Below are 27661 nucleotides of genomic sequence, written 5' to 3'. Positions count from 1 at the left end.
AGAGACTTGGGAGCTGAAAGAGGAGGATCAAAAGTTCAAAACCAGGGCTGGGGATATAGCTCAGTTGGTAGCATGCCTGCCTTGCATGCACAAGTCCCTGGGTTCAATCCCCAGCACCACACACACATACAAAAAAAAAAAAAAAAGGTCAAAACCAGCCTCAGCAACTGGATTCAATCCCCAGTACCAAAAAATTAAGAGAAAACAGAGTTTGGTTTCAAGTTGGGGGTGGCAGTCCAGCTCAGTGGTAGTGTGTTTAGCATGCACGAAAACCTGAGTTCAATTTCAAGTGCCAGCCAAAAAAAAAAAAAAAAAAAAGTTTGATTTCTAAGTAAATGTGGGGTGATTCTCTATTTCAGGAAAAAATAACAATGCGAGGTCCTGATGTGGATTGTGACATGGAACCTCCATTCCTGACTCCTTGTATTTCCCTGTAGAGAGGGTTTTGTTTGAGTCCCACTCCTGAAATCTCTCTGGCCTCTCTTGGGAAAAAGAACGACTCTCCTAATTGGAAAGTTGCCAGGAAGGAACTGTGCTTACTTAAACTTTGCTTTACCTGTTTAGGGCTTGCTTCTAAAAGAGGGTATGTTCTCGCCAGGCAAAACACCTGCCCTTTGTGGGAGGGCTGGTGTTCAGCACTCCCAGTACCCGAGTAGTCTGTCTGCTTTAGCAATGACAGAACAGGAAGTCCCTGGGGACTGTACATCTACACTGTGTCCTCCAGTGGAACTGTATCTGCCATAAATTTTAAATATCCACCTGTAGCCAGGCAAGGTGGCACACACCTGTAATCCCAGCAGCTGGGAAGGCTGAAGCAGGAGGATCTAGATCAAAGCCAACTTTAGCAACTTAGCAAGGCCCTAAGCCACTGAGTAAAAACCTGTCTTTGAATAAAATATTTTCAAAAGGGCAGGGGCTAAGCGCCCCTGGGTTCAATCCCCAGCGCCAATAAATAAATAAGTGAAAATTTAAAAAAAAAATTAAAAGTCCACCTGTTTCCTCTGTCTTATTTCTCCGTTGGTTGCAAACTTGATGAGAGGAAGAGAGGGTTATTTATTCCACACCCTTCCAGCCCAGCAAGGAGAAAAGAAATACAACCCTTCGTAGTCCACGTTGCCAGTGAGCCTTCCCTGGAGATTTCATTCTTTTTTTGAAATTCCTCTCTCACAGGTGCCTCCTACCACTCACTCCCAGAGGAAGGCGCACTCATTTCCAGAATGGCCTGACTCTCTCGTTCCTTGTGACTCTTTCCAGGACCCCTCTTCTGTGCTGCCAAATTCTCTTCATTCTTGGAGTTCTGGCTCAGAGCCCTCCTCCTGGGCGAGTCCTCCCTGAATGGCCCAAGCTGCATCTGCAGCTTCCTTGTCTCTGTTGCTAAGATTCTGGTTGCATATTTCTATTGTGCTGTCATTATAGTCCTCATGTTAGGTGACTTCATGCCTGTCTTCCCCACTAGGGCAGGCCAGGTTGAGGGCTGCAGGAAGGACTTCCTTTGGTCGCATGTGTGTCCTTGGTGACTAACATGGTGCTTGGCTCCCTGTTTGCTTTGAAATTCCTGCTTCGATGAACAAGTGGCGGGATATAATTTTGACATATTAAACTGTGTTTTTCTCACAACATTCTGCCCTACTCCTTCTATTTCAACCGTACTCCCAGGCAGGTCATTCCTTGTGTCAGGGATTTAGGCTTGGTACAAAGCAGAAGAAACCGATGATTCTTCTTGTCCTAGATAGAGAGGACAATGCCAACCTGAAGATCCCAGAGAGTGCCAGACTACCTTGAATGTCTTGATCAGAAATTTAAAAATGGCTGGGGATGTGGCTTAGTGGTAAAGGTCTCCTGAATTAAATCCACTGAAGAGATGAATGAGGTATGGGTGTGCGCTCCACCTTTGGTTGTTGAATTCCATCTCCAGCCCCTTGCTCTTTCCCGGCAAATTTTTTTAAATGGGCAAATCTTAAATGTTCAGCTTAAGATTAATTTCTACATATGTTTATAATATAATTATCACCCAAATCAAGATCTGGAACACACCCAGCATTCCAGAGGTTACCTTATGTCAGTATACCTTTGCCTTTCATCCCTTCATCCCATAATTACTTTCTTGACAGGTCATCATAAAGTGGTTTTTGTCTACTCTTGAATTTTGTATAAATAGAATCTACAGTATGTGTAACTTTTGGATCTGACTTCCTTCATTAAATAATGTGCATAAGATTTACCAAGTTGTGTGAATTAGTTCCTTCTTTTTTTTTCCTGTGTAGTAGTGAATTGTATGCATATACCACAAATTAGCTATCTATGCTAATTTGGGCATTTGTGTGATTTCCCATTTTTAGCTATTATAAATAAAGCTGCTATATGTACATTTGTGTGCCTGTCTTTTGGTGATAGATTTGCTTAATTCTCTTGGGTAAATACAACTAGAATTTGTAGGTCATAGGGTAGGTGTATGTCTAGCTTTAGCGGTACTAAACAGTTTTACAAAATGTTTTAATCAATTTATACTCTTTATTAGCATTGTTTGAAAATTCTAATTGCTTCTTATATCTTTTGTATTTTTCAACCTTTTTAATTTTAACCATTCTGGTGGATGCAAATGAAATATAAATAATTTTAGTCCAGTCTATTTGAAACCTGAGGCTTACCTGCTGATCTTTATGCAAGGTGAAAGTTATTGCTACACAAGAAGACTGAATCTTGGTATTTTGCCTCAGATGCTCCATGAGATAGATCCAGTGGAAGGTGCCTTACCAGCCTGGTTCAACTACTCCTAATGTATTAGAAGATGACTTCTCTGGACCTGAGTTTCCATGTTCATCAAATTAGATCCACTTCCTTCTAATGTTCTTATCATCTGTTTCTAAATTTTCTTGCAAAGAGGTCCTGCTATTGTGGATCCCTTGCTCCAGGAAAATTCAGTAAGAAAAAGAACTGAAATGGAAAGAGTATTGTCCAGGTGAGCTATATAAAAAATGCAAGGTGGCAGAGAGATAAAAAGGCAGAGCCAAATGGCAATACGAAGCTGATACAGGTAGGACTAAGGGTTTTATGATAATGCCAGTCCAATAAAAATGCAAATTAGGCATGTCTGTTTGTCCTACTTTCTAGATGCATCCTTCCCAGCCCCATTTGACCCAGGGCCTGTCCCTTCTCAGAGATCAGTCATCACTACTACAGGAAGCACTTGCTATGTGTTTGCCATAGATGAAGCCTGTTGCCAATGCCTTGTCTATTTTCCTATCTTTGGCAAGTGATCAGACACATCCTTGTCCACCTTTTTATACAATTTTCTATTCCCAGAAGAGGTTGTAGAAAATGAGCTGTCATATTTGACTGTTTTGTGCCTCACCTGCACATGGTCTACCCACATAGCCAGCCATGGTTATCCATGACCAAAATCAGGTTTCTCTATAACAGCACAAAGCTGGGGCTGGAGAAATAACCTGACTGGATCAGCCCATATAACTGTAATCTGAGTGTGAAGACGGGAATTGCAGCTGATCTTTACCAGAAATAATTTCCCTCAGCCCCTCAATCAAGAGTTCAGAAGGCTGTGCAGAAGTGTCTCCACCCCAAGTTCAAGTGCCTCCTCTCAGAGTCTGCATTGTACATGGGGAGTGTCCTTTCTACTGTATACAATTTGGCCCACCTACTAATTCCTGGTTCTCTGAGCCACCTATGTGACTGAGATAGTTGGTAAGTATGCTATCATTTCTATAAAAATAGTGGAGTAGTGAGAGAAATAATAGAGTCACATGTATGCATTTATTTACACATCATAAATTATTACTGGAGGTTTATGCAAGAAAGCAATAATAACAGTTTCTTGGGGGGAAGGGAACTTGGTAACTGGAGAACCTTTGATAGGAGAAGATATTTTCACTATGTACCTTTTTATACTTCAAAATTTTGAATCATATGAAAAATCACCTATGAAAAAGAAAGTCAGGGGGTAAAGCACTTTTTGGTTGGGTTCAGTTTGAAATATGCCCCAAATCCATATCCCGTATTAGTATGTGCATTGCATGCTTACAACCTGTTTCTTTGACTAAAATATAAACTTCCCTAGACCCAGATTGCCTCCTCTGGTATTTTGTAGCATCTAACACCATGTGCTTCAGATGGCAAATGCTTAAAACACATTTGTTGTTCAAGCTAAGTGCTTGAAAAGCCTTAGTGAAATTGGTACATGCATGCTTACTGTAACTAAGGGCAATCTAAATTTGTGAAATAAAGAGTTGTGTAGATGTCTATGATGAAAGGAGAATGACACAAGGAGAATGACAAACACACAAGGAGAATGACAAACGAATTGTAGTATGCCAAGGCAGTGGAAAACTAACCAGTGTGGAAAGTGGGGAAACTGCCTACAAAATTACCTATGATTTAAAAAATGCAAAAATGCCATTACAACATTATATAGTGGTAAGCCTTTTCAGTTTTCTTCCTTTAAAAAATTTTTTTTTAGTTTTAGATGGACACAAAGGGCTGCGGAGATAGCTCAGCTCGTAGAGTGTTTGCCTCGCAATCACAAGGCCCCGAGTTCGATCCCCAGTACCGAAAAAAAAAAAAAAAAAAAAAAAAAAAAAAATAGATGGACACAATACCTTTATTTTATTTATTTTTATGTGGTACTAAGGATCAAACCCAGTGCCTCACATGTGCTAGGCAAGCACTCTACCACTGAGCCACAACCCCAGTCTGTTTTCTTCCTTTATAACCCTGATCCTTCTCAATTTAGAGAGCTCGTAGGAGGCAGTCACTGCTTTTCAGAAGTTGTAATGGTGGGACCAGAGAATAGAGACATCAAATGCTTCTTATTTAAGTCTAACCACATGTGTAAGATAGAAAATATTTGGAATTATATACAGACTAACTACAAATTTGCCAAGCAAAGACGAGAGAAGAAAGTTAAAAGAGAAGTAATTGGTCCCCCCACAAAGGAACCTGGGTCTTGTCTCTACTTCCCCTTGAGGGCTTCTCCTAAGTTGGAGAAATGATAGAACCTCCTTACCCCTGTGACAAGTTTGGGGATCTAGGGAAAGAAAAGAAGTGTACTCATATGCAGGCATTTATGCAAGGGACTAAGGAAGCAATACCCTAGTGCACCAGCAGCGAGTGGAGATTAAATGTTGAGGGTTTGGCAAGAGAGGACCTTAGGCTCCATGAGTGTAGAAGTAGGTGCAAAAGAGCATCTGAGAAGGACCAGCAATTGGGACAAAGAGGAATAGACAGTGTGTACTAATAATTGGAGACTGATGAGTGACAGGTATCTCATCTCAGTGGGTGCATCCACAATAAAGTGCTGACTGGATGGCTTAAAGCAAAAGAGGGTCAGGGATGTAGCACAGTGGCAGAAGCCCTGGGTTCAATTCTCAGCACCACAGACATCAATCAATTAATCAAAAGAAATTTGATCTCTCACAGTTCTGGAAGCTAGCAGTCCAAAATCAAATTGTTGGCAGGTCAAGCTCCCTCTGAAGGTCAAGCACCCCCCTTGCCCTTTCCTAAATTCTGATGATTGCTGGTCATCTTTGGTATTCTTTGGCTTATGGAAACCACCATCCAGTGTCATATGGTCTTCTCTGTGTGCCTGTCTCATGGTCTTCTATGGTCTTTTTATAATAACATTAGTCATTGAACTTAGGATCCATTCTAATTCCATGCGATCTCATCTTAACTGCTTACGTCTGCAAAGATGCTACTTCAAATAAGGTCACATTATGATGTTATGGATAGACATGAATTTGGGAGTGGGATACTATTTAATCCAGTATAACTGAGACACAGGACATCTTAGGAGATTCTGGTATGAACCAGGGATTGGTTATCATCCCCTCCAACAAGGGGGATCCTGAATTGAATGTGTTTGCCTAGAACGGATTAAAATTGTACTTTCTACTGTTAGGTGAAATGGATTTTATAAATACAGGTTGGACTGAACTACAGAAAAACTAAGAAAATTAAATGTATGTAGCTTCTGTATGTGACCTGAAAATGTTGCTCGTGCTACATATGTAAAATATGTATGCAAAACAAAAAAGTTATGATAGAGTGGTGGAGTAATTGGTAGATTTTTCTTTAATGATGTCAGAAAGTTGTGTTTAGACTAAAATCAAATTTGAAGACTTGCTGTTGTTAGATGGAAGTACATACAGATAATACTGTCCAACAAGACTTTGGGCAAGCCTCTCTGGGAAGGAAGTTTTCTCTTCCTTTGGTCTGGGTCATTTTCTAAATCCAGGAAGAAATTGGTACATTTTACTGATTAATTGGAAGTTCCATCTGGAAGCTGCCAATAAGCAGCTGTATGACTTTGGTCATGCTCTCTCTCTCTCTGGACTTCTGTTGTCTTTTCTGTGAAATAAAATAATTAAACTCAATCATTCCTTAAATCACTCCCATTTTTTGTTTGTTTTTGCAGTACTAGGAATTGAACCTAGGGCCTCATGCATGTTAGGCAAACATTCTACTACTAAGCTACATTCCTATCACTGAGTCTTTGGTTTTAAACACACACACACACACACACACACACACACAAAGTGTGTGTACCACTGCCTAGAGATTGTGGGCTGCTGGATCTAGCAGGGACAATTGATCTCTGATGGAGACCCAGTGTTTAAAGTTGTCAGAACAAGGAGCTGAATGATAAGTAACTCAATAACCTGAAATAGCCCTGGCTTCAGGATGCAGCCAGGTTCCCCAGGAATGGTTCTCACTAGACCTGACCACCTTACCTCTCACTCACACTTACCTGGTTGACTTTTTGCTAGAACATGACTGTGTTGTTATGCTTTGTGAGTTGTGTGAGTCTGCTGCAGGGAAGATTGCCTCAGTCCTGCTGTGCTACCTTATTCCCACCTCCTATGCTAGGTAACTTGTCTTTTCCTATTGAATACCAACAATGTAGAGCAGCATAAAGCAAGCTAGACTTTGTCACACACCCATATAAGATTTGGCAAGGTCTGGGGCTGGGATTGTGGCTCAGTGGTAGAGCACTTGCCTAGCACATGTGAGGCACTGGGTTCGATCCTCAGCACCACATAAAAAAATAAAAAGAGTCATAAAAATATATTTAAAAAAAGATTTGGCAAGGTCAGGCCTAACTGATCAGCTGGTAAAGACAAAACAAGCCACTTTTCCAACCAGTTTGTTACTTACATATACAGCAAAAGGAAGAATGCACAAAGTCTCCAGCTCCCTGAGGTCCTTATCCTACACACCAAAAAATAATGCTGAAACAAAAGAGGCAAGATTGACTGCAGTGTGAGTTGTGGGATACCCCATTAGTGAACAGTCAATTCTACATTGCTGCTAAGTGGTTTTTATATTCTGCAGCACTATTGTGAAGAGGAGAACAGAAAGGTACAGACTTCTAAGAAACTGCAAGGAGAGGGGAAGTGTTTCATGACAGACTCTGTGCTAGGGGGCCATGGTAAAGATGTTGCCTACAGCTTTCTCAGAGTTTGAAAAATTGTTTATTTTTGTGTTGGGAATTGAACTCAGGGCCTCACATATGCTAAATGCACTACCACTGAACTATGCTTCCAGCCCATTTGAGGGTTTTAAAACAAATGAGACTGAAAACTAAGAAATCTAAATTCAAATCTAGATTATCCATAATTAGCCATATGACTTAAGCAAGTCTTTTACCTCTTTGGGGCTCTTTTTTTTTTTTTAATTCATGAAATCACATTTGTTTGTTTCTCAGGGGAGGAGGGTTATATCTCCTTTTAGTAGCATGTAAACTGCCCAGAACAGGGATTTTGTCCTTTTCATTCACTACTTGTAGCCTCATTGCTTAAAACAGTGATAGTACATGGTAGAGATTCAGCATATTGGATGAACAAAAATAAGTGCAAGGTATTTCATTGTATTTTGTTAGTATGCATGTGTGCATTTAAAGCCTTAAAATCTGCTCTCTGGTCACTGAGAGAAAATTCATAGGGGATACCCAGAGAAAATAACTGCCCTTTTTTTTAGGGAGCTTAAATGAAGCTGAATGAAGGCTTGATTAACTTCAGAGTGAATAATTACATATTATAGAGTGGAACAGGTACCAAATGGACCTTTTATTAATGCTATTATAATAAATTCTGATGGCACACCACTATGACACATAGTTCTTTGTAAAGATAAAAAATAGGGGAGGCCCAGTTTTTCTACTGTTTCATTCTGTGCCTACTATTTTCCTAGTCATTTCTTTAGGCTCCCCTTTTCTTGTTCTCTTTGCCAATGTATAGTGTAGACAAAGAAAGAAATTGTGGGTTAAGAGAGCTGCCTGGTTCTGGTTCTGATTTTATTAAGTCAACTTGGGACCTTGTTGCTTTTTTTGGGGGGGGGGGGTACTGGAGATTGAACCCAGGAGCACTTAACCACTAAGCCACATCCCAGCCCTTTTTATATTTTATTTTTAGACAAGGTCTCCCTGAGTTGCTTATGGTTTTGCTAACTTGCTGAGGCTGGCTTCGAACTGGTGATCCTCCTGCCTTAGCCTTCCGAGCCATTGGGATTACAGGTGCGCGTCACTGCGCCCAGCTGCATTTTTATACGTTAGTGTGATAGTTTTCTTTAACCGCAATTAAGAGATGGGAGTTATATTCCTTTTACAGATAAAGGAACCATGGCCTAGAGATTGAGTGACCCACTGGAGATCACTAATATTAGAACCACATTTCTGAATCCAAGTTCGGATTGCCACACTATGTGGCACTCGTTTCTCCAACGCCTTGGTCTCTTCTCTGTGTCATCTCCAGGAAGGGGCAGAGATTTTTGCCCGGTTCGCTTCCTGATCTAATCTCAGCTTCAGGGATTTCTGTCTACTTTGAGCAGGCTCTCAATATGTTGAGTGAAAACGAATGGTTAGAGATTCGTTCACAATTCGTACTGTGACTTGAAGCAAGTGGCTGCCCTTTCTGGATTTCATCTCTGCTCTCCCCTACCCTTCTCCTTCCCGCGCCTCCTTCGCTCCTCCGGCCCCTAGACGGCACTGTGGTGAGAACCCCACCCAGCAGGGAGCGGCGTCCTTCTTGGTCCGGCTGCGCCTTCCTCAGTCCGAGGTCGGGTCTGGAGGAACCGGAAGTGTCGGGGCCGCCGCCGCCTTTAAGTACCGTGTCCGCTGCCTTTAAGTATCGCGTCCGCAGCTTTTAAGTGCCGCGTCCGCCGCCTGTGTTGCAACGGGCGCCGCCGCCGAGGAAGCTGCTGTAGCCCGGACCGGAGTGGAGGCGGCGCGGCATGAAGCGGCGCAGGCCCGCTCCGTAGCGCGCGCCAGGACTGTCCGGGCGGGGCCGGGGGGGAAGGTGCAGTATCCGCCCCCCTCTCTTTCCCCTTCGCCCGCGAGGCCTGGGCCCTTGCCCACCGGGCCCTGTCCGCCTCACCGAGGAGTCGCCCGCGCGGGGCTGAGCCGGTGGCGGGGCCCCACTTGCCGGAAGAGGAAGCCGAGGCTCAGATTCCGAGTCAGCCAACGTTCGCCCGGCGCTCCTAAGCGCTGGGTGCAGCCCTACGGACTTCCACGTCCGTTATCTTAATTGAGCCTCTCTGGGGTTGGGAGGCCGGGTCCTGTCCGTGCTCACAGATGAGGAAACGGAAGCTCACAGAGGCGAAGGGATTTGCCTAAAGTCCGACCGTGGCAGATGGGCTTGGGACTCAGATTTTCTGGTTTCCCAGCTGGTGTTCTCTTCGCCCTACTGCTTCGCTCTAGGTCGGTTTTTGTTCCACCCACCCGCTGCAGGATACTCTCCTGTCCAACGTCCTCACACTTTCCCTAACACTTTTTATCCTTCCAGTCGCCCTTCTTGGCATTCTTTGCTGTACCTCTCCTCTTTTTACTCATTCGTTGCTTTCAAGATTTTTGCCCCCCTCTGTAATAATGATTTTTTTCAAGTCACTGTGGACCCTGAAGAGTTTGACCCTGAAGAGTGAGATAGCTAGGCTTCGGTGAGGCGCGGCGTGCTTAAATGGGCGACTGTCTGTGGAATACCATTTGAATGGGTCCAAACTCAATAGCCCTTTAGCTCTTCTCTAACAACATCCTTATTTGAATGGGGGGGCTTACTACTGTGGGAAGGTGTCTTGACATCATCTCTTGTTGCTGTGCTAGCAGACCTATTTTCTCTCTACTTGCCACTTTTCTCACCACCTCTCTCTCCATCACCTACTTGAGCTATGGGAGCCCAGAATTAAAACTGTTAACAAAGTAACATCTGTAATCAGATTTTTTTTCAACAAGCTTAATGAGTCTTCTTCCAGAAAAGTTGCCCATTTCATTTATTCTCAGTGTTGTGGTAAGGAAAAGAAGAATGGAATGCACTTTAAATAGGACATTCTCTTACGGAAAATCTTAAATTAGTAAATTCAAGTTAGTTTCCTTTCTGCAAAAAATGGCCTATAGTTCTTACTATTCATTCTACTGGATTGATTTATCTCTCAACTATGACATTGGTAGATAAAAGAGTCACAGGAATAGGCACATAGAAATTTTATACCTGCCATTTTTGAGACTTTGTAATGGCAAACTCACAACTGATTTTTTGTTTTGTTTTGTTTTGTTGACTGTGCTGGTGATTCATTCACCCCAGGGTCTTGTGCAGGCAAAAGCTCTTCCACTGATGTATACTGGTAGTTAGTAACCTCACCTGTGTATGCCCTCTATAACTTTTTAAATCTCTTCCATAATTCCCTTTAATGTTTGAACATCCAGATTTACACTACTGTTAGGCTATTTTGAATAAATTGGGCTATACATATCTGAAAAAATAATTTTAGAATTTTGATAAATTGCAGACAAAATAATTTGGGCATATATTACATCAAAAAGTTCTCTATCAGCTTTAAGTGTTATTTTGGAACTGTTTATAATCTTTTTTGACTGCCTATGGTTCATTTTAATAATGACCAAGAGTCTCATATTATCCTGGTGAGCAGGATTGGATGGTGAGAAAAGAAAAAAATTCCTGTGAGAAGAGAGCAGGATGAGCAGAGTGTGCTTGAAGTTGGGGCACTTGAGAATGATTCTTTGAATGTGGAAGAGATCTGAGCAGATGAAAATACAATCAGATAGGCACCAGGGAAGGTCCATAAGTGAAGAGGTAGGTGGGGCAGTGAAAAGTTCGCACTTTGTAGAGACTATGCTGACCTTATTTGAGAAAATTCAGGCCATATATTTTGAGAATGTATTTCTATACAAGGTGTTAGGAAGTTCTGGAGATAATCAGGTAAACATTTGTGTAAATGACTACCAAATGCCAGGTCTAACATTGAAAGGACAGAATAAACATTGACTATAAACATACAGCACAATGTCATTTGAATTCTATAGTGTGCACATGTATGTGTAAAGAGAAACAAGTCTAGGAAGCTAGTAAGATTTAGAAATATCCAATGATTTTAACAAAGATAGGCTATTGCAACTTTTATGTAATGACTCAAGAATCTGGGCAATAAGACTTGTGAAGTTTTCCTGTTAAGATTCTCTGTTCTGTGCTTGCAAGCAATGTTTTGAAGACCAAATTCTAAATTTAACACATGGGAAATGAGCAAAATTTGTGTAGCTTCTTTCACTTGTCCCTCCCTCCATTAGATATAAAACTAGGTTCACTGACCCATTTGGTAGAAAATAGGCCTCCACTAGCTTTTAGATGGACAAATAACCATCACTGTTACACACTGCCTCAAATATCAGTGTGCTACATACCAGTGGAGCCAACTGACTTAATCCTCAGCTGAGCAGTTTTGGATTTTAATTGTTGAATGTGAATGCCCAGTTGTAATAATAATATGTCTACCCGAAGTAACTAATGAGTTTTCTGTCTACTTTTGCTACTGTTACTTTGAAAATGGTTATACAGTTCAAGGTAGCAAGAAAATAACAGTATCCTAGGCATACAGTTCAGTTCATTTGCATGCCAGTATTGCATACCTAACAGACTAATTCAAAGCCCATACCTGCTAATAACTTTTTCTCAAAGTTACTTCTTAACAGAAATTGAGCTTTCAAAAAACGCATCATTTAGGCTGGAATTGTGGCTCAGTGGTAGAGCACTTGCCTGGCATGTGTGATGCCCTGAGTTTGATCTTCAGCAAAAAAATAAAAAGATCCACTAACAACTAAAAAATATTAAAAAAAAAATGCATCCTCTTATATGGCCATTTAGAAATATTTAGTAATTATGTGAAATTTGATTTCATAAGTGCAGTTTAACTGTCCAAGTCCACATATTTTTGACATTTGTAAAATATGTGTGAAATATTAGCGCTTTGGGGGTTGAACTGGAAAATTGGGTTCAAACTTTTGTCAAAATTTTATTGATATTAAATTCTTTCTACATCAACTAACTAAAACCACTTAAGAATATTATCTTTCTCATTTAAAGCAAAAGTTCTATAATGTATAATCATAGTCATGTAAGTTTCTTTAAAATATTAGTCACCTTAAGTATATATGATAGTTGATGTCTAGGGTTGCACAAAAGACTCATAAATATACCAGCCAGTTAAGTATTTTGTTGTTTAGAATTCCATTTAAAAGGAAACAGTATTTTCACTTTATTTGGTAAGTACCTTAGGAAGATTATTACAAGTACTTTGTGAGAATGTTATTACAGTTCCAATTGGTTGTGATTATTTCTGCTAGCTGAAGAAATTCACATTTGTCAAATGTGTTACCTTTTTAAATGCAAAAAAAAAAAAAAAAAAAAAACCAACTCCCTTGGCATATTTAGCTTCACTATTGACATGCTCTGGGGTGGAGCATAGCAGCCAACTGGCATATGGCCTGTTTCCTTCAAGTGTGGGAAAGAAAAAGGAATTTTGGCAAGATATATCTAACGAGAGCCTTTTATAAAAGTTCCCATAGAGATTTATAGCCACTGTGAAATTGACATGACCTCAATTTTTTAAATAATCTCATTTTGAACTGAGCACAGAGAAATGGGAGCTATTGCTTACTAGGTTTCATTGCAACTATGCTAAAAAGCATTTTTTCTTCGTGATTTTATTTGGTTTTGCCCCTGTCAGACTGTCATTCTGATAATATAAGACAGCCCTGTAAAGAGCTTCATGTGCCTTGTTTTTCTAGGAAAATGCAACATGGCAGCAGCAATGGAAACAGAACAGCTGGGTGTTGAGATATTCGAGACTGCAGAGTGTGAGGAGAATATTGAATCACAGGATCGGCCTAAATTGGAGCCGTTTTATGTTGAGCGATATTCCTGGAGTCAGCTTAAAAAACTGCTTGCTGATACCAGAAAATATCATGGCTACATGATGGCCAAGGCACCACATGATTTTATGTTTGTGAAGAGGAATGATCCAGATGGGCCTCATTCAGATAGGATCTATTATCTTGGTAAGTATGAAGTTGTAGTTTCTGAGTGTATTATACTTATAAGATATACTTTTATTTGAAACATCAAAGGCCTTATTAATGATTATAATCATAGACTTTTATAATGAAGGAAAGCTAGAATTGTTAGATCTATATATATTTCCAAATAGATAATTCAGAAAAAGGAAATTTAGTAATCTGAATTTTCACAGTGGAATTTCATAAGTCTATTGCCAACTTGTAACAAACTAAAATTTGTTTTTAAATTCTAAAAATATTTGTCTTTACTCTCCTTATATCACTTTATATGCTTTGATGATTATTTTGTTTTGAGGGGAATTAAGACCTGAATATCAAAATGAAACTTCATTTTTCTGTGAAACTTCACTTTTACTGAAGAAAATTTCCAAGGCATATGGCACTTGCATATCCTACATATTAACATTTATTTTAGGTTCCACCAAGTATAAAATATTGCAGTGTGTAGAAGGCATTATGTACTTACTACTGTGATTATAGTGAGAATGCTATTTGAAAACATAATAATAAATGATTTTTTTTCTTTCTTTTAGCCATGTCTGGTGAAAACAGAGAAAATACACTATTTTATTCTGAAATCCCTAAAACCATCAACAGAGCAGCAGTCTTAATGTTGTCTTGGAAGCCTCTTTTGGATCTCTTTCAGGTAGAACTAAACATTGTTATTTCTGTGATTTATTGTATGTTTCTGATACTACATTTATTTAGAGGCAGAAATTCAATTGGGTTTTATATTTGAAGTAGATATGAGTCAAAAGCAATTAAAACATTTCAATATTTTTATATGTGTGATCTTAAGTTCCATTCAATTTTTAGTATCTAAAACTAAGAAAAATTACAATTCAGTTTTTAACTACCTTTCCCTTCCATAAACTTTGTAGTAATTCTCACATCTGGGGGAAGGAAATAGTGACATAAAAGAACAAATGTAAACGGGCATGGTGTTATACACCTTCAATCCCAGATAGTTGGGAGGCTGAGGCAGGAGGATTGCAGGTTAAAAGTTAGCCTGGGCAATTTAGTGAGACTGTCCAAAAAAGGTGTGTGGGGGAGATGTAGCTCCAAGTCAGTGGTAGAGCACTTCCCTAGTGTGCATGAGTCCCTGGGTTCAATCCTCAGTACAAAACAAAACCAAAAAATCCATTATATATTTCTAGAAAGATTTTTATTTAAATCTTTAAATTTGTAGTTCTAATGCTTAGTAACAGCAGTAACTTATAGGTACCAAGTTCAGTTTTACTTCTAAGTAATATAATTGAATTTATGTAAAATCAAAGTGTTAGGGTTTTTTGTTTTTTTTTTTCTCAATAGTTTACCTTTAGACAAAAGTAAATAATTAAAAATATCCCAATGACAAAATAATGGTTTAGATGCCATTTTTTTGCCTTTTGGGTTTTTCATTTATTATTTTTATGTTGAATATTTCCTTACTAAGTAGAATGTTTGGCCTAAAATGAACTAAGATGTGGTATTTTTCACAAAAATTTTCAAAACACAACTTCTGTGACAGCTCGTTATTTTGATTGCAGTTATTTATCTCTGGTATTCTTTTGTATAGGCTGTGACTTTTCTTTACAATAAAAATTCCTTGGGACTGAGAGTATAACTCAGTGGTAGAGCACATACTTAGCATGCATGAGGCCCTGGGTTCAATCCTCATCCCTAACCCCTAGGAAAAGACCCTTACTCTATTAAGAAGAGGATATTAAGCTGAAATAATGGTAATTTTGTCCCAGAATAGTGTGAGATTAGTAAGTCAAAGGTTTTTTTCTGACTTCTATTGTGGAAATTTTCAAAACCTACAAAAGTAGAATAACATACAAACCATTTCAGCAATTATTCAATCTTGGCTACCTTTCACTATAGCCCTTTAAGCTCCCCCTCACAAATCACCAAACCATAACCAGGTGTGGTGGCGCAGGTCCGTAATCTCACTAACTCTGGAAGCTGAGGTGGGAGGATCATAGGTTTGAGCCCATCATTAGCAACTTAGTAAGACTCTGTCTTAGAATTAAAAATTAAAAGGGCTGGGAATACAGCTCAGTGATAAAGGGGGAAAAAAAAAGCCCCAATAGGGGGAAAAAAAAAGCCAAACCTACTTCTCAGTCTGTTTTGAAGCTGATGCCAACTATGTCATTTCATTTCTAAAGAAATCAATGTGTGTCTCTAAAAGGATACAAATTCTTTTTAGACAATACCACAATATTATTATCACACCTAAAAAAATTATTGACCATTTCTTCATATCAGATAGTTAATTAGTGTTCAGGCATCTCTGATAGATTGTTTGATTGATTTTTGTGCTGAGAATTGAACCTATGTTCTTCCACTGAGCTACATCTCCAGCTTTCCTGATTTTTTTAAAGTATTTTTTTTAGTTGTAGATGCACACGATGACTTTATTTTTATTTATATGGTGCTAAGGATCAAAACCAGTGCCTCACAGGTGCTAGGCAAGTGGTCTGCCTCTGAGCTACAACCCCAGCCTTTCCCTGATTTTTTTTTTTGGTACTGGGTATTGAACTCAGGGGCACTCAACCACTGAATCACATCTCCAACCCTATTTTGTATTCTATTTAGAGACAGGGCCTCACTGAATTGGTTAGCACTTTGCCGTTGCTGAGGCTGGCTTTGAAATTGTAATCCTCCTGCCTCAGCCTCCTGAGATGCTGGGATTATAGGTGTGTGCCACCGTGCCCAGCTCTTTTTGTTCTTAATTTCTAATTTAATTCCTTTGTGATCAGAGAAAAAGTTTTTTTATAATTTAAATGCTTTCCAATTTATCAAACTTGTTATATGGCCCAGAATATAGTCCATCTTGGTATTTATTCTATGTATATTTGAAAAGAATATTTTGTTGTTTTGGGTACAGTGCTGTATTACTGCACAATAGACCAAATTGATTGTGTTGTTCAGGTCTTCTGTATTCTCACTGATTTTCTTATCTGTTCTATTATTTATTAAGAGAGGAATATTAAAATGTCTAACCGTAATTATAGATTTGACTATTTCTTTTGGTAGTTCTATTATATTTGTTTTTGCTTTATGTATTTTGAGCTATGTTATTAGGAGCATATGTAGATGGGATTATTATGCCCTGACTTATTGATCTCCTTTTTGTTATGAAATGACCTTTGTCTCTGGTAATATTCTTTGGTCTGAAATTTTCTTCAATATTAAGATAGCCACAGCAGTTTTCTTTTCATTTGCACTAATATGAAATGTCTTTTTATTTTTAAAAAATTTTTAACAGCTTTATAGAAATGTAATTCATATAGCAGTTCACCCATTTGAAGTAAATAATTCAGTGTTGTTTAGTGTATTGACATAGTTGTGCAACTGTTTTCACAGTCTAATTTTAGAACACTTTCCTCATCCCAAAATAAATCAGTTTTAGTTAGCTTTTCATCACTGTGGCCAAGATACCCAACAAGAACAACTTAAAGAGCTAAAAATTTATTTGGGGCTCACAATTTCAGAGCTCTTGGTCCATGGACAGCTGAATCCATTACTCTGGGCACAATGTAAGGCAGGAAAAGCCCAGTGGAGAAAAGCTGCTCAACTCATGGCAGGGTCAAGAAGTAGAGAGAAAGGGAGAGGAAACTGGAGTGAAGATGCATCCTTTTAGGGCATGTCTCAAGTGACCACCTCCTTCAGCCACACACCCACCTGCTTATAGTTACCAACTCCAGTCCATTCAAACTAACATGGACTGGTTAGGTTACAGCCATCACAGTTCAATCAGTTCACCTCCAAGTATTCCTACATTATTACAGGAGCTTTTGTGGGGAGGCACCTCATATTCAAACCATAATATTCAGCCCTGACCTACAAAAGCTCATGTCCATTTCACAGCACGAAATGAATTTAGTTCATCTCCTAAAGTCTCTTAGTCTTAGCAGCCTCCAAAAGTTCAAGTCCAAAGTCTCCTCTGAGACCCAAAACAAATCCTTGCCATGATTCCCTGTAAAAACTGAAAGCAAGTATACAACTAATACATAATGTTACCAAGTAAACATTCCCATTCTGAAAGAAAGGAATAGGTACATAGAAAGAAGGGCGGGGGTGGGGGGGGTGGGGGCTGGGGTTCTAGCTTAGTGGTGGAACACTTGCCTAGCACATGCGAGGCACTGGTTTCGATCCTCAATGCCATAAATAAATAAATAAATAAATAAACAAACAAATAAATAAACAAACAGCCCAACTAAAAAAGAAAGAGAGAGAGAGAGGAAGAGCAAGGGAGGAAGGAGGGGATGGGGCTGGGCGCAGTGGTGCCCACCTATAATCCCAGCATCTTGGAAGGCTGAGGCAAGAGGATCTTGAGTTCAAAGGCAGCCTCAGCAACTTAGTGAGGCCCTAAGCAACTTAGCAAGACCCTGTTTCTAAATTATAAAAATAAACAAAAGGACTGGAAATGTGGCTCAATGGTTAAGTACCTCTGGGTTCAATCCCTGGTACCAAAAAAAAAACATTAAAAAAGAGCAGAAACCCAGCCAAGCAAACAAGTCCTTGTATAGCATGTAGAACACATGGCTTCCAGATGTCATTTCCAAAGGCCTTGGGCAGCCCCACCCCTTTGGACTTAACCAGTTGTAGTGCAGCCTGACTCTCTCCGCAGTCAGCAACTTTTCTTGGCAGACAGTCCACATTATTGGCATCTCTTAATTACTCAGGTCTCCATCTCAGTAATTTGGCCTCACCTTTACAACTTCATGTATCACCCTCTCAAGGAACAGCTCACAGGGACTGCTGCACTTTGCCTGGGTTCTTAGGCCTTCTTTTCAAATAGAAACCTCCATGACTACTTAACTCAAGCATACTGCATTCCTGCAGAACCAGCACCACATTGATGATGCTGAGGTGTACTACCAGATCGCATGGTATCTGGGCCCCCTGGTATCATGGTTGCAGGTACCTCTGAGTACCTGCAGTATGGTGAAACAACTTCGTAGGCCCTCCTGTGCAAGCAGTAGGGCACTCCCATGATCTCTTCTCAAAGGAATTTTTACTTTTACACCCAGAAGGTGGGTATGGTCTTGTCAGTTCCTGAAATGCTTTTAGGGCATGTTTCTGATTGTCTCTATGCAAAATACTTAGTATGTCTTTAGGGTCTGTAATCTCTTGAACAAGCATATTTTCCTTGGCCTCAGCTTTACAAGCTCTTTTCTAGCCAGACTTCAAGTTTTTAAAATTCTTTAATTCTGTTTTCTGTTGCCATCTAGCTAAAAGCTGCCAATAATATTCATTGACCAAATGCTGTGCTGCCTTGAAATTTCTTCTGCCAGATTAATTAGTCCATCACTTTTAAATTTAGCCCCACATAAGGTCTCAGGATATGGACAAAATGTAGCTAAGTTCTTTGCTAGAATATAACACTAGTGGCATCTAGTCCAATTCCCAATAGAGTCCTGATTTCCCTCTGAAACCTCATGAGCACAGTGTGCATTCGTGTTGCCATTCTGGTTTTCTTTTGTTTTTCTAGTATTTTCTTTTCTTTTCTTTCTTTCTTTCTTTCTTTTTTTTTTTTTTTTTTTTTGTTGTTGTTGTAGATGGACACAATACCTTTATTCTATTTATTTATTTTTATATGATTTTTTAAAATTTAATATTTTAGTTGTAGGTGCACATGATATCTTTATTTTATTTTTTATGTGGTGCTGAGAATTGAACCCAGTACCTCACACATGCTAGGCAAGTGCTCCACCACTGAGCCACAAACCCAGCTCCATCCATTCTGGTCTTCTGATTTCCCATCAAAATCACCAGTTAAACTCCACTTATAGCATTCTAAAACTTTTCTAGTCTGCATCTCTAAACTTTTCAAAATTCCTTTCTCCATTTCCCAAGGTTTCTGAACCACATAGTTAAGTCAGTTATAGCAACAAACCCCACTTATCAGTATTAATTTCTATTTTAGTCAACTTTTTTGTTGCTGTGACCAAACTACCCAACAAGAGGAGGAAAAGTTTATTTGGGGCTCACAGTTTCAGAGGTTTCAGTCCATAGACAGCCAACACCATTGCTGTGGGCACAAGATGAGACACCACATCATGGAGGAGGGGTCCAGTGCAGGAAAACTGCTCAGCTCATGGCAGGGTCAGGACACAGAGTGAGGAAGGGCCCACAGGGAAAATGCATCCTTTCAGGGCACATCCCCAGTGACCCACCCCTTCAGCCTTTCCCCATCTGTCTACTATTACCATCCAGTCCATTCAAACTAGGTTGAGCTGATTAGGTTATAGCTGTCAGAATCCAATCATTTCACCTCCTGATATACCTGCATTAATACTGGAGCTTTTGGGGACATCTCATATCCAAATCATAACAAAATCCATCAGCAGTCAGTCTTCCACTTTATCCTCCCTATTGCCAGGCCCTAATCTACTTGGGATCTCCTGTTGATTTGCCTGTTCTGAACATTTCATATAAATAGTATCATAATGATGTGTAGTCCTTTATGACTGTCTTCTTTTAGCACCATATTTTCTAGATTTATTCACATGGTAGCAGGTAACAACATTACTTTTATTATGGTGAAATTATAGTCCATTATATGACTGTACCACATTTTGTTGATCTGTCAGTTTATGGATATATGGGTTATTTCAGCTTTGGAGCTTTTATGCATAAATCTGCTTTTAACATTAGCATATAAGTTTTTGTTTAGATTTATGGTTTCAGTTCTCTGAGGTACATATCTAGAACTGGAATTCTGGGTCATGTGATAACTCTGTGCTTAAACTTCAAGTAACTGTCAGACTGTTTTTCATAGTAGCTACGCCATTTTACATTCCCTACCAGAACTGTATGAGGGTTCCAATTTCTCTGCATCCTCATTAATCCTTGTTATGGCCCATCATTTTGTTTATAGCCATGCCAATAGGTGGGAAGTGATAATTCATTATTGTTTTGATTTGCATTTCCTTAGTGACTGATGGTGTTGAACATGTTTTCATGTGTTTATTGGCCATTTGTGTATCTTCTTTGGAGTGAGAATAAATTTGGGGTGAGAATAAATCTGGATTTTTTTTTTCAACTACCACGTTCAGTAACTTGTTACAGAATCCCTAGAAAACTAGTGCATGTCCGTTGGTGCACAAATTTTAAATTTTGATGGAATCCAATATATCTTTTTTTTTGTTTATGCCTTTGGTGTCTTATCTAAACAAACTTGCTTAATCTAAGGTCATGTAGATTTTCATCATTTTTTAATAAAAGAGTTTTATAGTTTTAGCTCTTACATTTAGGTCTTTGATTCATTGAGTTATTTTTTGCATACAGTGTTATAGGTCCAGATTAATACTTTTACATGTGGATATCTAGTTGTCCCAGCAGCATTTGTTAGAAGATTATCCCCATTTGAAAAGTATTAGCACTCCTGTTGAAAATCAGTTAATTGTAAATGTACAGATTTGTTTCTGGACCCTCAGTTCTGTTCCCTTGTCCTATATATCTGTCCTTATGCTAATACTGTATTGTCTTAATTAATGTAGTTTTGTACTGGCAGGATGCTGGGGATTGGACCTGGGACTTTGAGCATGCTAACCATACACTTTGCCACTGTTTTACCCTCTAACCTCTAAACTAACTATTGAAAATTGGAAAAGTAGAAATTTTGGAATTGGAAAATCTGAGTCCTCCACTTCTCTTTCAAGATTGTTTTGACTGTTCTCTGTCCTTGCAATTCCACATGAATATTAAGATGATCAGGTTGTCCATATCTTGGAATTTTGATAAGCATTCCATTGACTCAATATTCCAATCTTTGCATATGTCTTTCCATTTATTTTGATCTTCTTTACTTTCTTTCAGTAATGGTTTTCTACGTAGAAGTCTTTGCACTTCTTTGTTTAAATCTATCCCTAAGTATTCTTCTTGATATTTTAAGTGGAGTTTTAAATTTCATTTTCTGATTGTTCATTGCTACTATATAGAAGTGCAAATGATATTTGTGTGTTGATCTCATATCCTGCAAATTTCCTGAACTCATTTATTAGCTCCAGTAGTATTTTGTAGACATACTGTTTTCTTTTTGCTGTACTAGAAATTGAACCCAGGGGCATTCTTCACTGAACTACATCCCTAGCACTTTTTATTTTTTATTTTGGAGACACGGTCTTATTACATTGCCTGGGCTGACCACCAACTTTTAGTTCTCCTGCCTTAGCCTTGTTGAGTTGCTGAAATTACAGGCATACAACACCGTGCCAACAGAATTATAGTATTTTCTATATGTAAGATCATATCATCTGTACATAGGGATAGTTACCGTCTTCCTTTACAATCCAGATGCTTTTTATTTCTTTTTTTTATCTAAATTTGCCCTGACTAGAAGTACAATGTTGAATAGAAGTAAGAATAGACATTCTTTTTCCTTATCTTAAAAGGGAACATTTTCAGTTTTTCACCATTATGAATGATATTGGCTGAGGGTTTTTCACAGATGCCCTTTTGTCAGATTGAAAAATTTCCCCTCTATTCCTGTTCGTTTGTTCAGTACTGGGGATTGAACCCTGAGCTCTTTACCACTGAGCTATATACCCAGCCCTTTTTTTATTTTTATATATATTTTTTATTTTGAGACAGGTGTCCCCAGCCCTTTTTTATTATTATTATTTTTTTATTTTGAGACAGGTGTCGCCAAGTTGCCTGGGCTGGTCTCGAACTTGTGATCCTCCTGCCTCAGCCTCCCAAGTGAGTAGCTGGTATTATAGGTGTGCACCACTGTGCCTGACTTATTCCTGATTTTATTGAGTATTGTTATTGTGAAAAAATATTGACTTTTTTGTGATTTTTCTGTGTTCATTGAAATGATCATGCCATTTTTTTTCTTTATCATTCATATTGTGTATTACATTGATTGATTTTCATAAGTTGAACCACGATTGCACTCCCTGGATAAATCTCACTTGGTCAGCTGGGCATGATGATGTCATGCTTGTGGTCCCAACTACTCTCTCAGGAGGCTGAAATGGGAAGACAACTTCAGCCCAGAAGTTCGAGATCAGCCTGGACATCATAGACTTTCTTCATCTCAAAGGAAACAAAACCAAAAATCCCCAATTGGTCATGGTTTATAATCCTTTTAATATGTTGCTGTATTTGGTTTGCCAATATTTTGCTGAGAATTTTTGCATCTATATTCAAAAGGGACATTAGTCTATAGGGTTAATGATTTTGGTTTTGGTATATGTATCATACTGATCTCATTGAATGAGTTAGGAAGTGTTCCTCCTCTTTGTTATTTGGAAAAGTTCAAGAAGGATTGGTTTTAATTCTTTGAATATTTAGAAACTTTCTTTGTGAGAAGTTCTTTTGTTTTTTTTGTTTTTGTTGAGGCATAGCAGTTTGATACTGAGCATCTGAACCCAAGACTTTGTGCCTATTAGGCTCTCTCCCAGCCCTTAGTGCTTGTGGGAAGCTCTTTGACTACTTACTCAATCTATTTGATTGTTATAAGTCTATTTAGATTTTCTGTTTCTTCTTGAGTTAGTTTTTTTTTTTTTTTTTTTTTTTTTTGAGACAGGGACTTGCCACGTTGCCCCAGCTTGTCTCCAACTCAGTCTCAAGTTATCCTCTTGCCTCAGCCTCCTGAGTACCTCCTGGAACTACAGGTTCATGCTGCTGTGCCAGGCTTTGTTTGAGTCAGTTTTGATAGTTTGTGTGTTTCTAGGAATTTGTCCATTTCATCTAAGTTATCCAATTTGTTGGCATATAATTGTTTGTGCAGTTCGGATACAGTTGTTCATATTCCTTTCTAATCTTTTTTGTTATTCCTGTAAGGTTGTTAGTAATGATCCCTCTTTCATTTCTGATTTTAGCTATTTGAGGTCACTCTTGTGTGTGGGCTTTGTCTCCCTCTTCAGTCCAGATAAATTTGTCAATTTGTCAATCTTTTCAAAGAGTTAACTTTTTGTTTGGGCAAGGGTTCTCCCCCCTCTATTTTGACTACTTCTAGTCTAATTTGTATTATTTCCTTCCTTCTTTAGTTTGTTCTCTTCCCCCCCCCCCCCCCCCCGCCTCCAATGTCTTAAGGTGGAGGATTAGATTTTAGTTTGAGATCTCTGTTTTATTGTATACTTTTATATTTTCCCTTTTGGTATTGCTTTCACTTTATCCCTTAAGTTCTGGTATGTTTTGGTTTTGTTTGCTTTCAAGTCAAAGTATTTTTTTACTTCATTTGTAATTTCTTCTTTAATTTCATTTGTAATTTCCTCCCTCCACTTGCACCACCATCTTCTAGAAACTCTTAAGGCAGTAGCTGGGACAATTGTTAGCCTCACCTCATTTGGTTCCCGTTTCTCAGATATCACTGTCCTTTGTGGACTGAAATTTGGTGTCTTAAAAACATTATTTCTTACATTTTTGCCCATATTCTCAGTTTTAGATGACAGGGTATATCTGTACCCTATTACTCCATCTTGGCTCTAGGTGGAAGTTTCATTTTTTACCACTTGATTTTCTGATCCATTTAGAATATGTAAGATGCGTTTCCAATTTTATCTTTTTGCATATGGCTATGCAGTAATTCCAACTAATTTAAAATTTAGATCAGTAATCACTGATTGTAAAAGTGCTATTTTTCCCCATCTTTTTCTTACTAATTTCTGCACTCAATATTCCATGTTAGATTTTTCTATTCTATACATTATTCATTCTATTTTTCATGTTTTAACTTTTTAGTATGTAGTAAGGCCAGTGTTCCCCACATTGATCTTTTTCAGGATTTTTTTGGGACCATCTTATTCTTGCAAATAACAAATTTTTGATCACAAAGTTAAAGTGCACAGTTCTCTTTATGAAAGTTAATTTCTCGGCTCTAAAACTTCTTATGTTTTAATTATAAAGCATTAAAACATACAAAGTATGGACCAAGTCAGGTGCAGTAGCACCCACCTGTAATCACATCTACTCAGGAGGCAGATGCAGGGAGATCACAAGTTCAAGACCAGCCTGGGCAACTTAGGAATACACCATCTCAAAGTTAAATAAAAAGTGCTAGGCTTTAGCTCAGTGGTAGAACACTTGACTTGCATGTACACGGCCCTGGATTCAATCCCTAATACTGAAAAAAAAGAAAAGAAAAGAAAAAGAGAGAGAGAAAGAAAAGAATTATGGACCAAGTTTGATTATCTTCATAGACAATATGAATGAAGAAATTAAAATATAATCATATACTCAAAATTTCTTTTGCCTTCCTTAGAAAAAGTCTTAAGAGATATTTAAACAAAAAGATCCAAATTAAAATATTCATTCAGTGAATTTGCTAGTTTTTGCTGTTGCAGCCTAACACAAATAAGTTCCCCCTTAACTGTGGGGAATGTGTTTGAAAACCCCCAGTAATGCCTGAAAACACAGATGGTACTAAACCCTAAAATCCCAGTGACTTGGGAGACTGAGACAGAAAAATGGCGTGTTCAAAGCCAGCCTCAGCAATGGCAAGGTACTAAACAACTCAGTGAGACCCTATCTCTAAATAAAATACAAATAGGACTGGGGATGTGGCTCAGTGGTTGAGTGCCCCTGAGTTCAATCCCTGGTACCCACCCCCCAGAAAAAACCCTATGTATACTATTTTTTTTCCCTCTTCATACATTCCTATGCTAAAGTTTAATTTATAAATTAATCAAAGTGAGCCAGGTGTAATGGTACACACTTCTAATCCCAGCAATGCAGGTGGCTGAGGCAAGTGAATCATAAATTCAAGGTCAACCTCTTGAACTTCGGAAGACCTGTTTCAAAATAAAAAATGAAGGTCTGAGGTGTAGCTCATTGGTAACATGTCTTGCTATGGGATTCAATCCTCAAGACCATCAAAAAGAAAAATAAAAAATAACTAGGCAAAGTAAAAAATTAACAGTAACAATATAGGTCCTAGCAACCTCAACATGTGATTTTTCTTTGCTTATTTTTTTAAAATATTTTTTTAATTGACAATGGACCTTTATTTTACTTGTTTATATGTGTGCTAAGAATTGAACCCAGTGCCTCACACATGCTAGACAAGTGTTCTACCACTGAGCTACAACCCCAGCCCTGCTTTTTTTTTTTTTTTTTTTTAAAGATTGCTTTTGCATTCTCCTCCACTCTCTGTCACACTTTTTTTTTTTTTTTTTTTTGGTCATACTAGGATTGAACCTAGCACCTTGCACATGTTTGGCAAGCACTCTACCACTGAGCTACATCCCCAGTTTCAGTATTGTCAAGAACATTTTTTTTTTTCTTCAGAAGTTAATAGACTTTTATTTTATTCATGTATTTCATGTGAGGCTGAAAAATCGAACCCAGTGCCCTACCACTGAACCACAGTCCCAGCCCCAAGAACTTTTTATTTTTTCACTTAGAGAAATTTTACTACTACTTTTTGGCCTATCTGAATTGTCTGCATCACTATTTTTGCACTTTGGGGCCATTGTTAAGTAAATCAGAGGTTACCTGAACATAAGTTCTGCATTTCTATGATAGTTGATATCAGAATCAACTAAATTGCTCCTAAGTGAGTAATAATGGGTAGCATGTACAGCATGGGTACACCAGATAAGGAGATGATTCAGGAATGACATAGGAGAAACAGGATCATGCAAAATTGCATCACACTACACAGAATGACATGCAATTCAAAATTTGTGAATTGTTTATTTCTAAAATTTTCCATTGAACATTTTCAGATCATGGGTAACAAATTACAGAAAACAAAACTACAAATAAAGGGGGCAGGCACTATTATATATGTACTTGAACATTAGAAAGTAATTTCACAATTAATCCACAAAACTAGGTGGGGTTTTAGTGGGATTCTAAGGTTTTTTCTCTCTTTCTCTCTCTCTCTCTCTCTCTCTCCCCCCCCTCCACCTCTCTCTCCTTTCTTTTTCTTTCTTTTTTTTGGGGGAGGGGGCGAGCATGCTGGGAGGATCAAAACCAGGGCCACACATATGCTGAGCAAATTCTTTACCCTTGAGCTACACCCCCAGCCCCAGCTTGTCTCATTTTTAACCTCATCTAAAATTATTTTAGGTTTGCAAATATACCTGTGTTTGCCTTGATTGAATGATGTTTATTTTCAGTGTGCAAGCTTAATTTTGAAATGATATAAAGTAAGCTTATCTAGACTCTTTTCAAAAGTATTATTCCTTCATAGCAGAAATCATATCTGTTCCTTTAATATGTTTCTGTTATTTAGCATACTGATAAAGGGTGTAGAACTCTTAAAGAATAAAGGATGATATGAATGTAATATTTTAAGGTAGCACTTATTAGATTTGTTTTCTTCTTTGTTTTTTAAAAATTTATACAGATACCAAATAATATTTCTTGTAAAGCCCCTCATCATCATGCTTACAATTAATTACATATGTTCATTTTTTGAAGGGGTACTAGGGATTGAACTTGGGGGCAGTCAACCACTGAGCCACATCCCCAGCCCTATTTTGTATTTTATTTAGAGACAGGGTCTCACTGAGTTGCTTAGCATCTCACTGTTGCTGAGACTGGCTTTGAACTCGCCATCCTCCTGTCTCAACCTCCGGAGCCTCTGGGATTATAGGTGTGTGCCACTGTGCCCTGCTACATATGTTTTTTAACAGAGATTGTAATAGATATGTTGTAGGTAGAAAAACAAAATGATACAGATTATGCTCTCAAGTTCTTTTCTTTTTTTCTCCTAGTTAGGAACTGTACTGAAAATTTGAAAAATTGTACCATAGCCGAATAAGTAAAAAAAGACAGTAATGCCTATAAAATTTTTGAAGAAAGCATAACATGTAGGTACAGTGGCCATGCCTGTAATTCCAGCATCTCAGGAGACTAAAACCAGGATTGTAATTCAAGACCAACCTCAGCAATTTAGTGAGGCCCTAAGCAACTTAACAGGACTCTATCTCAAAATAAAAAATAAAAAGGACTAGGGATGTGGTTCATTGGTTAAGCATCTTTGGGTTCAATCCTAAGTACCAAAAATAAATAAATAAATGAAAGAAAAGATAACTGAACCAAGGTTGAATTGAGCTAAGGTTTTGGGTAAAAGAAAAAATTGGATGAATAGAAAGAAAACCAATCCTTGGGAAAGGGAGTTAAGTGAAGCAAAGGTCAGGAGACAGAAAATCACATCTTGAGTTTTTTGTTTTAGGAGGTTTCTTTTTTTGGTGCTGAGGATTAAACCCCAGGGCCTTGCACATGTTAAGACACAGTGGGTTTTAAGTTAGTGATGTGACTAGCTTGATGTAGGGTTTGTTAAAAGAGAGATAGTAGAGGTAGTGGAAAGGTACTTATAACAGCTGACATTTGAGAACTTAC

The 27661-nt window shown here is 38.4% G+C and overlaps 1 protein-coding gene across 6 annotated transcripts in view; it reads left to right on the top strand.

Annotated features, from left to right (window-relative positions):
* Positions 1 to 9078: 9078 nt before the first annotated feature.
* Positions 9079 to 27661, top strand: part of DPP8 (dipeptidyl peptidase 8) — a 60751-nt gene continuing 42168 nt past the window's right edge. For 2 of the 6 annotated variants that reach the window (XM_079125658.1, XM_079125660.1), the window contains exons 1-4: positions 9079 to 9706; positions 13082 to 13351; positions 13903 to 14015; positions 22004 to 22063. In XM_079125658.1, the coding sequence (XP_078981784.1) occupies positions 13093 to 13351; positions 13903 to 14015; positions 22004 to 22063 (432 nt within the window). In that variant the 5' untranslated portion in view covers positions 9079 to 9706; positions 13082 to 13092. Of the gene's footprint in view, positions 9707 to 10929; positions 11094 to 13081; positions 13352 to 13902; positions 14016 to 22003; positions 22064 to 27661 lie in introns of all 6 variants that reach the window. The other 4 variants (XM_079125656.1, XM_079125657.1, XM_079125655.1 and 1 more) reach the window with 4 other exon arrangements.

The sequence above is a fragment of the Sciurus vulgaris genome (assembly GCF_902686455.1).
Source record: "Sciurus vulgaris genome assembly, chromosome: 2".
Classification (NCBI taxonomy): Eukaryota; Metazoa; Chordata; class Mammalia; order Rodentia; family Sciuridae; genus Sciurus; species Sciurus vulgaris.
The sequence above is the reverse complement of the archived record's forward strand: the minus strand, read 5'-3'. Positions and strand labels throughout refer to the sequence as shown.